The sequence below is a fragment of the Gymnogyps californianus genome, unplaced genomic scaffold (assembly GCF_018139145.2).
Source record: "Gymnogyps californianus isolate 813 unplaced genomic scaffold, ASM1813914v2 HiC_scaffold_131, whole genome shotgun sequence".
Taxonomy (NCBI): Eukaryota; Metazoa; Chordata; class Aves; order Accipitriformes; family Cathartidae; genus Gymnogyps; species Gymnogyps californianus.
In genome coordinates this window covers 46,641-59,312 of record NW_026114012.1, presented here as the reverse complement: position 1 = coordinate 59,312, position 12,672 = coordinate 46,641, and the positions used below count along the sequence as shown (strand labels likewise).

General features: G+C 42.0%; 1 protein-coding gene across 1 annotated transcript in view; it reads right to left on the bottom strand.

The window, feature by feature from the left end:
* Window positions 1-3,035: 3,035 nt before the first annotated feature.
* Window positions 3,036-12,672, bottom strand: part of LOC127028008 (carnosine N-methyltransferase-like) — a 30,574-nt gene continuing 20,937 nt past the window's right edge. The window contains 3 exon segments of the mRNA XM_050913838.1: window positions 3,036-3,237; window positions 3,539-3,642; window positions 11,536-11,649. Of these exon segments, the coding sequence (XP_050769795.1) occupies window positions 3,136-3,237; window positions 3,539-3,642; window positions 11,536-11,649 (320 nt within the window). The 3' untranslated portion in view covers window positions 3,036-3,135.

The following is a 12,672-nucleotide window of genomic DNA, read 5'->3' as shown; positions in this document are numbered from 1 at the left end:
GTTGAACTTGAGGAGGTTCACATTCTCCTACTCCTCAAGCCTGTCAAGGTCTCTCTGGATGGCATCCCTTCCCTCTAGTGTATCAACTGCACCACTCAGCTTGGTGTCCTCTGCAAACTTGCTGAGGGTGCACTCAATCCCACTGTCTATGTTGTTAACAAAGACATTAAATAGCATTGGTCCCAGTACAGACCCTTGAGGGACACCACTTGTTACTGGTTTCCACTTGGACATTGAGCCATTGACTGCAACTCTTTGGACACGACCATCCAGCCAATTCCTTATCCATCAACTTATCATCCATCAAATCCACATCTCTCTAAATTACAAGAACATTGTTGGGGACCGCATCAAAGGCCTCGGTAACTAAATCAGCCAATTCCCTCAGGACCCTGGGATGTATCTTGTTGGGGCCCATGGACTTGTGTAGGTTCAGGTTCCTCAGGTGGTCTTGAACCTGATCTTCTCCTACAATGGGAGGGACTTCATTCCCCCAATCCCTGCCTTGAGGTTCAGGGGGTTGAGAGATGTAGGAAGAGATTCCAGCAGATGTCAGGGTGATACAAGTTCCCCAGCAGGATTAGAGCCTGCAAGCGTGATGCTTCCTGAAGTTGAAGTAAGAACACTTTGTCAACAGGCTCCCCTTGATTGGGCAGCCTGTAGTAAACACCAGCCACAAGGTTTCGTTTGTTGGCTATAGGACATGCTGCAATGTTTAGGAGACAGAGGTTTTTGCAGCACCTCAGGAAGTTGGAAAAACCTCTCGGAGCAATTCTTGGTCATAATGTTTCCACAAGACACTTAATCCATATATTCAACAAAACACTTCAGAACTTTCAGACAACTCTAGGACATTCCTGGGAATTTTAATGCAATAGCTGATTACATACCAAGAATAAAAAAAAAAAAAAAAGACAAAATCAAATCTTAACATTGAGTTAAGACTCAAAGATGAGTCATCAAGTCATACTGCAAGCTTTAATATAAAAAAATCAAGCATATTGTACACATCGTCATAACTGATTTTATAACGTACTACATGTAAATAAAAATACAAGACACTTTACATTTGTCAAACTTACTCCATATAAAGAAGTATTACTCTGCAGATTATGCAGCATTTTATTTTGCACAATTACAATACCACATACAGGTTAAGTGACCTAAATTATCTTGGTTTCAGGTGCTAAACAAGTTATGTAGTTTTTTTTCCCCTGTGTGTACAATTGAAGAAAAGAACGCAGTCACACAGAATAATACACAATTATCCCTGTCCATAAAAATACAAATATGATTTTTAAGAACTCGTAAATAGGACTGCAGGTAAAACACTACCTCATACAAGTAATTCATAAGATTATTGTGCTTCCAACTCTTAATGTAACTTTTGACAGTGTGGGGTAGTGAAGAAGAAAACCAAGAGAACAAAGGATATTGAGATTCAACCAGAATGCCAGAGTTCAATTGTCTATTTGTAAAAACAAGAACACCACATTTTAAGAGTAACTACAGACTGGTTAAGAGAGACATAAGTTGGGCAGTATTACAGATGTAACTACTCAGCAATTGCATAATCAACGTTTACCTAACCTTGCCTTATTTCAAGGAGCTTGAAAAATCAAATTAAACACTAATCACATTTTATCTAAGAAAAAACCCCAAAAATCCCAAAAGCACCGTAATAAAGGCAAAGTATCCAAGTTCATAGGAAAAAAAAAAAAGAGTAAATAGTACAATAAGGAAATTAAAGGAAAAAAATGTCTTTTTTTTTGTGGTGTGCAAGGGTTTGTTTTCTTGTTTGTTTGTGGGTTTTTTAGTTTGGGTTTTGTTGTGGGTTTTGTTTTTGTTTTTGTTTTTGTTTTTTAATTTGTTATAACGGTAGTGTTTCAGCTTTAAATAGGTCTTTCTTGGAACAGGCATCTCTCTCGTGTAATGCCAGGATTTGTAGATTGAATATCCACCTAAACCTCATTTGCCAGGAAAAACATTAGGATAAGGAAACAAGAGGTAGATCTTAAGGTAGCATGGGTAAACTGCCTTCAAGTCACAAACAAATTATCTACCAATTGGCCTGCATATGCCATATGCTGACTCTGATAAGGAGATGGTTTGATTACAGCACATAATATTTATATACTTTTTTTTTTTTTTTTTTTTTGACAAAAAGGGCATTTCCTATGTCCCACCACCTCTTCACAGCATGGATAACTCAGCTATGCTACTAATTTTAAAAAAGAAAAGAACTCAAAGATAATTAAACAGAAAATTCTCTTAAACAAAAATATTGCTTCCACAGCTTTGGCATAAGCAATAGGTAGGTGACTCAAAAGATCAATATATTTTAAGTCTGCAAAGCATCCAATATTTCAGTTTCAACACTAAGATTCATCAGAATTAGTGTTATTCCTGAACTGAGGTTAATTTACTGCTCCTCTGTGACATGCTGCTTTTCTTCATTTGATACTATGCTGCTTTCACATAGTATTTCAAATTGTCTACAGACTGTGTTTTGAGTAAATGGTTAACAGCGGTACAGTCACATTCAAATATTAGAATTCATACAATAGTCTATTTAGTTCCTATTTACACTATTTCCAGCTCCACAGAAAATGCTGTAACAGTTCTGACAGTTATATGTCAAGAATCATTTTACAATTTTTCAACCCATTTCAGACTTCATAATTTAAGTGTACATTTAGAAATATTTCTCTGAACTGTGACACAGCTAGTGCACCAAATACCACTATGCATCCCTAACATCAGAAAATAGAAAAAAGAAAATCATTATAAATTTCTGAAAAAATGAGGCAGCATTTATGGAGAACTAGCCTGGTTAGGGGAAACATTAAATTTTATACACATGAAAATGTTGCTTTTTTTTAATGCATTCCAAAGCATAAAGATAGTGTATGTGAACATTTCCCCCTCTATTTTCAATAATACATTACAAATATGCATGGCACACTACATGTCTGGATAGCAATAGAGATGATGTTAAGAAAAAAGATGCTATCTAAATCCTATTAGGCATAAGAAGGCACCACTGATTTGTCCAGACATCACCCAGTCTGTTTTGTTCTCAATTTTAGCATTTGAGCCAGCATTTCTTTCTGATTAACCTATCCAAACCCACTTCTATTCTGGTTTTCTCACTACAAACAACACGCATTCATAGTAGTATTTCATCATGGAGAGTTCATTCACAGTGTATGTTGACAATACAGATTCTTTCTCCACCTGAAAGTAAAAATCAGACGCCTTCAAAATACTTTCTCTACAGGCACCATAGAAATTGCTATATACTTTCTGCCAACAGATTTCACATGTTAAAAAAACAAACAAAACAAAACAAAAGCAGCAAACAAAAACCACCAACCACAATGAAATTAAAAAGTTGCAACACAACTATAAACATTTAACTCTCAAAAGTTATTAGTCTAACCATTAAATTGAAGTACATTTAAGGTAAAGGTTTGCATGAAGAAGTTCATTCTGTTTACACCAATACTATTCATTCCAAATTCCAGCATCATCTTACCTCTATATGGAATCCATACTGCAGTATAACATTTTTTATATCCTCATAGCTTAATTCTATAGAAAGTTCATTTGCCAAGTTTTCAAAATGGTAAAGGAGAGGACCTACAGTACAAAGACACAATGGAAATAGCCATTAAAAAGGCAAAAAAAATTTTTTTTTAAATCAGAAGTACATACTGAAAGTGTTAAGAATGCCAATATCCAGGCCCACAACATTCAAATACAGACAAAAAATACATATTTCTATCACTCAAATATGATTTTTATAATGAATTTCAGTCTAGCATCACAGCTCTCTCTACAGAATAGGAGGCAGGACATGCTGTGGGCTATTCAAGAGCTATGTTCACATTCTGTGACTGCCCAGGACTGGTGCAGTGACTGACTGATCTTTCAAGTTTGCCTTTCCCTTACCATGGCAAAAGTTTTAAGTCTCTCTTCTTTTAAGCCAAAGCTCTTATGCCTTATTCTACTTAAAAGCATAGTACAAATTAGACAACAGATTAAGAAAAATAAGAAGGATGTATTAACAGAATAAGGTCTATTTTCTTAGAAAACCAGCTGTTGTGGTTTAACCCCAGCCAGCAACTAAGCACCATGCAGCCGCTCGCTCACTCCCCCCCCACCCAGTGGGATGGGGGAGAGAGAATCGAAAAAAATAAAACCTCGTGGGTTGCGATAAAGACAGTTTAATAGGACAGAAAAGAAGGAAAAATAATGATAATAATAAAATGACAATAATAATACTAAAATAATTAGAATATTAAAAAAAAAAAAACCAAAAACCAGTGATGCACAATGCAATTGCTCACCACTTGCTGACTGATGCCCAGTTAGTTCCCGAGCTGCGATCAGCCCCTCCCAGCCAACTCCCCCAGTTTATATACTGGGCATGATGTCATATGGTATGGAATAGCCCTTTGGCCAGTTTGGGTCAGCTGTCCTGGCTGTGTCCCCTCCCAGCTTCTTGTGCCCCTCCAGCCTTCTTGCTGGCTGGGCATGAGAAGCTGAAAAATCCTTGACTTAGTATAAACACTACTTAGCAACAACTGAAAACATCAGTGTGTTATCAACATTATTTTCCTACTAAATCCATTATTTTCCTACTAAATCCAAAACACAGCACTATACCAGCTACTAGGAAGAAAATTAACTCTATCCCAGCTGAAACCAGGACAGTATCCACCCCTTACTCTATACCATCTACATCATGTCCAGGTCCCACATTTTCCAATGCATTTTCAATTAATCACCACCACTTTTCCTGTCTTTTGCTACATATACACACAGATAACATTTCCTTAATCTATAGGCCTTTAAAATGTCCATTTAAATGTCCATTTAAAATGTTCGCTGAGTTCATTCAGTCCATGACTTTGGGCTCCATCTGTCATAACAGTCTGTCTGGGCAGGAGGGATGGTGCAAAGACCGCTCAGTTGGCAGAGCAGGATTGGACTTTGGTGCAGTACGGCGGGTGGGTGACATTGGGTGCAGCAGGAGGATGGTGTGTAGTGTTGGATTGTTGCATGCTGAAGTCAGTCCTGGTTCCATCACTACTGAGCTTCACTCGGTTTTATCAAAGTTCATTCTTCATTAATCTGGGTGATTCTTACTGTAATACCATTGATATAGCATATAACAACTATAGTAGTGATGACATAGAGTGGCAGGGTTATATAGCAATCAACATAATACAATTTAATTCACTGGCTATTCTCACCTAAAATCAAATCTCCTTGAGGCACACATCGGACTTCCCCGTCCTTCCGCATCACCCACCAAGTGCACCCAGGCCCTTGAGCAAAAGCAATCCCACGAATGGGTTTGCCTTTGCCTGAGGCAGGAATAACCCAGACTGTTTTTCCTAGCATATTTTTTATGTGCACTACAGGGACTTTATCCCCTTCTACAGTACGTAAAAGTTCTGATTGGGCAGGGCCAGCCCGATTGACAGATCCTCTAGTGTTGACTAACCAGGTGGCCTTTGCTAGATGTGTATCCCAATGTTTGAAAATCCCACCACCCATTGCTCTCAGTGTAGTCTTTAACAACCCATTGTATCGCTCAATTTTCCCAGAGGCTGGTGCATGATAGGGGATGTGATACACCCACTCAATGCCATGCTCTTTGGCCCAGGTGTCTATGAGGTGGTTCCGGAAATGAGTCCCATTGTCTGACTCAATTCTTTCTGGGGTTCCATGTCGCCATAAGATTTGTTTTTCAAGGCTCAGGATAGTGTTCCGGGCGGTGGCATGGGGCACGGGATATGTTTCCAGCCAGCCGGTGGTTGCTTCCACCATTGGAAGCACATGGCGCTTACCTTGACGGGTTTGTGGGAGTGTGATATAGTCAATCTGCCAGGCCTCCCCATATTTGTATTTCAGCCATTGTCCCCCATACCAAAGAGGCTTTAACCGCTTGGCTTGCTTAATTGCAGCGCATGTTTCACATGCATGGATGACCTGTGCGATAGTGTCCATGGTCAGGTCCACCCCTCGATCACGAGCCCATCTATATGTTGCATCTCTTCCCTGGTGGCCTGAGGTGTCATGGGCCCACCAAACTAAAAATAATTCACCCTTATGTTGCCAGTCCAGATCCACCTGAGCTACTTCAATCCTAGCAGCCTTGTCTACCTGCTGGTTGTTTTGATGTTCTTCAGTGGCCCGGCTCTTGGGTACATGGGCATCCACGTGACGTACTTTCACAACCAGGTTCTCTAACCGGGCAGCAATATCTTGCCACAATGCAGCAGCCCAGATGGGTTTACCTCTGCGTTGCCAGTTACTCTGCTTCCATTGCTGCAACCACCCCCACAGGGCATTTGCCACCATCCATGAGTCAGTATAGAGATAAAGTATTGGCCATTTTTCTTGTTCAGCAATGTCTAAAGCCAGCTGGATGGCTTTCACCTCTGCAAACTGACTCGATTCACCCTCTCCTTCTGCAGTTTCTGCAACTTGTCCTATAGGACTCCATACAGCCGCCTTCCACCTCCGATGCTTTCCTACAATGCGACAGGACCCATCAGTGAACAGGGCATATTGCCTCTCATGTTCTGGCAGTTTATTATACAGTGGGGCCTCTTCAGCATGCATCACCTCCTTGGGCAATGCTCCAAACTCTTTGCCTTCTGGCCAGTCCATGATCACTTCCAGAATTGCTGGGTGACTAAGGTTTCCTATTCGACTTCATTGTGTGATCAGTGCAACCCCCTTACTCCATGTAGCATCAGCTGCATGATGTGTAGAAGGGACCTTCCCTTTGAACATCCAGCCCAGCACCGGCAGTCGGGGTGCTAAGAGGAGCTGTGTTTCAGTACCAACCACTTCTGAGGCAGCTCGAACTCCTTCATATGCTGCTAATATCTCCTTTTCAGTTGGAGTATAGTGGGCCTCGGATCCTCGATATCCCCGACTCCAAAACCCTAGGGGTCGACCTCGGGTCTCCCCGGGTGCTTTCTGCCAGAGTCTCCAGGTAGGGCCATTCCCCCCGGCTGCGGTGTAGAGCACATTTTTAACATCTGGTCCTGCCTGGACTGGCCCAAGGGCTACTGCATGAACTATCTCCCGTTTAATCTGTTCAAAGGCTTGTTGTTGCTCAGGGCCCCATTTAAAATTGTTCTTCTTCCGGGTCACTTGATAGAGAGGGCTTACAATCAGACTCTAATTTGGAATATGCATTCTCCAAAAACCTACAACCCCTAAGAAAGCTTGCGTTTCCTGTTTACTAGTTGGTGGAGACATAGCTGCTATTTTGTTGATCACATCCATTGGGATGTGACAACGTCCATCTTGCCATTTTATTCCTAAAAACTGAATCTCCTGTGCGGGTCCCTTCACCTTACTCTGTTTTATGGCAAAACCGGCTTTCAGAAGGATTTGGATTATTTTCTCCCCTTTCTCAAAAACCTCTTCTGCTGTGTTGCCCCATACGATGATGTCATCAATGTACTGCAGGTGTTCTGGAGCTTCACCTTTTTCCAGTGCATTCTGGATCAGTCCATGGCAAATGGTGGGGCTGTGTTTCCACCCCTGGGGCAGTCGATTCCAGGTGTACTGGACGCCCCTCCAAGTGAAAGCAAACTGTGGCCGGCACTCTGCTGCCAAAGGGATTGAGAAAAATGCATTAGCGATATCACTTGTGGCGTACCACTTGGCTGCCTTTGACTCCAGTTCATATTGAAGTTCTAGCATGTCTGGCTCAGCAGCACTCAGCGGTGGTGTGACTTCATTCAGGCCACGATAGTCCACTGTTAGTCTCCATTCTCCATTAGACTTTTGCACTGGCCATATGGGGCTGTTAAAGGGTGAGCGAGTCCTGCTGATCACTCCTTGGCTCTCCAGTTGACGAATCAGCGTATGGATGGGAATCAGGGAGTCTCGGTTGGTGCGATATTGCCGCCGGTGCACCCTTGTGGTAGCGATCGGCACCTGTTGTTCTTCGGCCCTCAGCAACCCCACAACCAAAGGGTCCTCAGAGAGGCCAGGCAAGGTGGACAGCTGTTCAATTCCCTCTGTCTCCAAGGCAGCTATACCAAAAGCCCACCGATACCCCTTTGGGTCCTTGAAATACCCTCTCCTGAGATAATCTATGCCAAGGATGCATGGGGCCTCTGGGCCAGTCACAATGGGGTGTTTCTGCCACTCATTCCCAGTTAGGCTCACTTCAGCCTCCAATACAGTTAGCTGTTGAGATCCCCCTGTCACTCCAGAAATACAGATGGGTTCTGCCCCTTTATAACTTGATGGCATTAGGGTACACTGTGCACCGGTGTCCACTAGAGCCTTATACTCCTGTGGGTCTGATGTGCCAGGCCATCGAATCCACACAGTCCAATAAACCCGGTTGTCCCTCTCCTCCACCTGGCTGGAGGCAGGGCCCCTCTAATCCTGGTCAGAGTATTCGTTACTCGCTTCTTGTAAAAATGACTTAGAGGTCCCTTCAAGAGGGTCAGAAGCCTTTGTACAGTCTCTGGGGAATTGCTTGCTGGAAACCAGAGCGGCATCTTTCCTGGAAGAATCCCCTTTTCTGGTTGCTTTTCCTTTCAATTCACGTACCCGTGCATCTAGGGTCGAGGTAGGTTTTCCATCCCACTTCCTCATGTCCTCTCCGTGGTCATGCAGGTAAAACCACAGGGTACCCCGTGGTGTATACCTTCTATATTCTCTCTCTTGAGCAGAGGAATGCTCACTCCTAATAGATGAGATACTGGTCCATACAGGTGGGGAGTAGGACTTTTCGATCAGTTCGATCAGTTTTTCGGACTTTTCGGACAGTTTTTCCACAGCCGAGACACAGGCTCGTAGGGAGGAAGAGAGATTTTCTTCATATTGCCAGAGTTGGCAAGCCATTTCATCCACTGTCGGTGCCTCTTCGTCTTTCCAAGTTAGAACTACCAATGGGTTGGCATACGACGATGGTGTGCTCTGTGTAAACTTCCGCCACATGGGTCATGTGCAGTGGACTTTGTCTGGATCTCTGGGTAATTGTGCATTGTCCGGGTCATAATAAATCATCTCTAGCACGGCTAATTCCCTCAGGTACTGGATACCTCTCTCCATGGTGGTCCACTTGCATGGTTGACAGATAACATCTTCCTTCAACATACACCTTTCCCTCACGCCTGACAGGAGTCGCCTCCAGAGGCTGAGGGCTTGTGTCCCTTTTCCAATCACCTTGTCAATGCCCCCTTCCCTAGCAAGTGATCCCAGCTGCTTGGCTTCCCTACCCTCTAATTCCAGGCTACTAGCCCCATTGTCCCAGCATCGGAGCAGCCAGGTGATAATGTGCTCGCCTGGACAATTGCTGAAATCATTTCGCATATCCCACAGCTCACTCAGGGACAGGGATCGGGTGATTACCTCTGGTTCTGCCTCTTCCTCCTGTTCTCGTGATGACCCTGGTTCACCTTCATCCCTCACTAAGGGAGCTAGTTTTTTTGTATATTTCTTCTTCTGTACAGGGGCGACTGATACTGGCACAGGTTGGTACTCTGGTTCAGCTGCAGTGCCTGTTGCGGGGGTTGGAGTAGCCACAGTGTCTGTTGCAGGGGTTGGAGTAGCTGCAGTGCCTGTCGATCTGTTTTCCCTCCCTTCCCCCTGAGGGTGCTGCACAGTGTCGAGCAGTGTTTGGTAGATCCTGGCCAGGGCCCAGCACAGTGCGATAAGTTGTGCCTCTTTGGAATAGCCACAGCATTTTCCTTTCAGATATTCTATCACTTTATCAGGGTCCTGTAGTTGTTCAGGAGTGAAGTTCCAAACCATTGGAGGTGAGAAGTTCTCTAGATACCTGCCCATTTTCTCCCACATGCCATGCCACCCATGGCTATTAAGCCTCGGGGCAGATTTCCGAAAGGTATTCTTAAACAGTTGTTTAACCTTAAACAAGACCTGGAACACATTCAGGAGACATAACAATAGGAACATGCTGGTTTGAACATCCCAAGGATATTCAAAATTCTCAAGAGCTACTGTAATTTGCCTGGAGGAGAAGGGGAAGCTGAAGAAATGTGTCTCCCCCGTGGCTTGGCTCTCTGATGAGAAAAGGTACAAGGTGTAACTATTAATAGTTTCTGATAGACGGCTCCCGAAGTACGGAGGTGACGGCAATGCTGACTACAAATACCAGATTAGTTTCATGACCAGCACTTCTATCGTATCATCAGCCAGTGTTACAAAGTAGAACAACACGATAACTCTGGCCCAGTTCCCACGGGTGATAAACAGCACAACAGGGAGCATATACTGCAAGTAAGGTCTTACATAACGCACCTTTAAGGACAAGCGCACCAACTTTGAGAACGAATGCATCAACATTGTGACCAGTGACTATTGAACTAATATAATGAATGTTTATAACAAATTTGTTCTAACACATTCCAGTCAGATTTGTTGTTATCTCAACCCGTAGTGCCCCACGTTGGGCACCAAAAAAGGACTGTCGTGGTTTGACCCCAGCTGGCAACTAAGCACTAAGCATCACGCAGCCGCTCGCTCACTCCCCCCACCCAGTGAGATGGGGGAGAGATTCGAAAAAAAAAACTAAACCAACATCTCGTGGGTTGAGATAAAGACAGTTTAATAGGACAGAAAGGAAGGAAAAATAATGATAATGATAATAATAATAATAATAATAATAAAATGACAATAATAACAATAAAAGAATTAGAATATACAAAGCAAGTGGTGCACAATGCAATTGCTCACCACTCGTTGACCGATGCCCAGTTAGTTCCCGAGCCGCGATCCCCCTCCCAGTTAACTCCCCCCAGTTTATATACTGGGCATGATGTCATATGGTATGGAATAGCCCTTTGGCCAGTTTGGGTCAGCTGTCCTGATGGTGTCCCCTCCCAGCTTCTTGTGCCCCTCCAGCCTTCTTGCTGGCTGGGCATGAGAAGCTGAAAAATCCTTGACTTAGGATAAACACTACTTAGCAACAACTGAAAACATCAGTGTGTTATCAACATTCTTTTCCTACTAAATCCAAAACACAGCACTATACCAGCTACTAGGAAGAAAATTAACTCTGTCCCAGCTGAAACCAGGACACCAGCAAAAAGAATACAGGACACTACATTTGTCAAATTTAAATGTGTGACACATGAATGTGAAACCTGGCACTGGGCAGCTTTGCTTCTCTATTTAAAAAAACCAAACAAACAAAAAACCACAAACAACCAAACAAAAAACCACAAACAACCAAACAAAAAACCACAAACAACCAAACAAAAAACCAAACACAAACCACCAACCAACCAACCAACCAACCAAAAAAACAAACAAACAAAACATCAGATGGTGTTGATGTGATTATAACTAACAGACATCTGGACATATTCTGAACAGGCCTGAGATAATTTGAAAGCTCTAACTCTGCAGGATTTTCAGCACAGACACTTTCATCCCCACAACTCTTTTCAGGTACTAGGTGCCTAGTATGTGAGGAAACAGAAGTTGAGTTTGTGGAAAAAAAAGACTGGTCACACTTACCTACGTTTATCCATATTCCTCCAGGCTTTAGTATTTTCCATATTGTATCAATATAATCAATAATGTTATGTGCTGTATCTATAAAGAAGCAAGTTGCTATGCAGTCCCATGTATCTGCACAAAAAGAACATATTATACAGATATTAGTTTCAATGTTTCTCCCCCATAGAAATGTATCATTTAACACAGAGATTTGTTTTACACTCAGGATTTACTTCAATTAACAATAAAAGTTGAAGACTTCTCATGTTTACCAGAAACTAAATGCAAACCATTGTTTTACATAAATGATGGACAGTTAAGTTTGGGTTTGTGGGGTCTATATTTTGAAAAAATCTAAAATATTAATGCATACATATCTATATATATTTTATGAAATAATTATTTGCATATCTTATATAAAATATAAATTACTGTAACATATATAATATATGAAGGCTCAAACGTGCTAATACTCGACTGTTCTATGAACTTCATTACCACAACTGTTAAAAATAGAAATGCAAAAATACCCAGCAGCTTTGGGACTCTCCGGTTATGTTAAAACCTAGAACAATACAAGCCTGTACACTAAAGTGTACTTTTACAACAATTTTAAAATATTTTATCCAGTATCTGGATGTTTCTCCAATTGTTTTTTACTAGCGTATTTAACAAGCAAGATCTTTCAAAAACTACCTTTTAAAGCATGATTCTGTTTTTGTCTAAACATGTATCTCTGAAATTGTAAAAGTTCTGTAAATTTGGGGGGGGGGGGGGGGGGGGGGAATATCGCCAGCATCAGATATCCTAACAAGACATAATCTGCAGAAAATTAAGCAATTATGTAAGGAAGGCATCCTACAAGAAAATATCTGGAAGCCTAGCTGCACAAAAAAGGGGCAGATCAAAAGCTAGTTATTTTTCATTAGAATGAAATATGGGTTCAACAAGGACAGAGATGTGGAATTGGAAAACAGAAGTCCTTGGTGATAATCCAATACTATGTGAGGAAAAAAAATTAGTGACCTCTAAATAGGCATATTTCATGTTTCTTATTATTTGCTCTACTAGGACCCGAAGTGTTAAATATTAGACTACATATGAAAGAAAAAAAACCTGCATAAGTGCTATTCTTTGATCAAAGAATAAATGTGT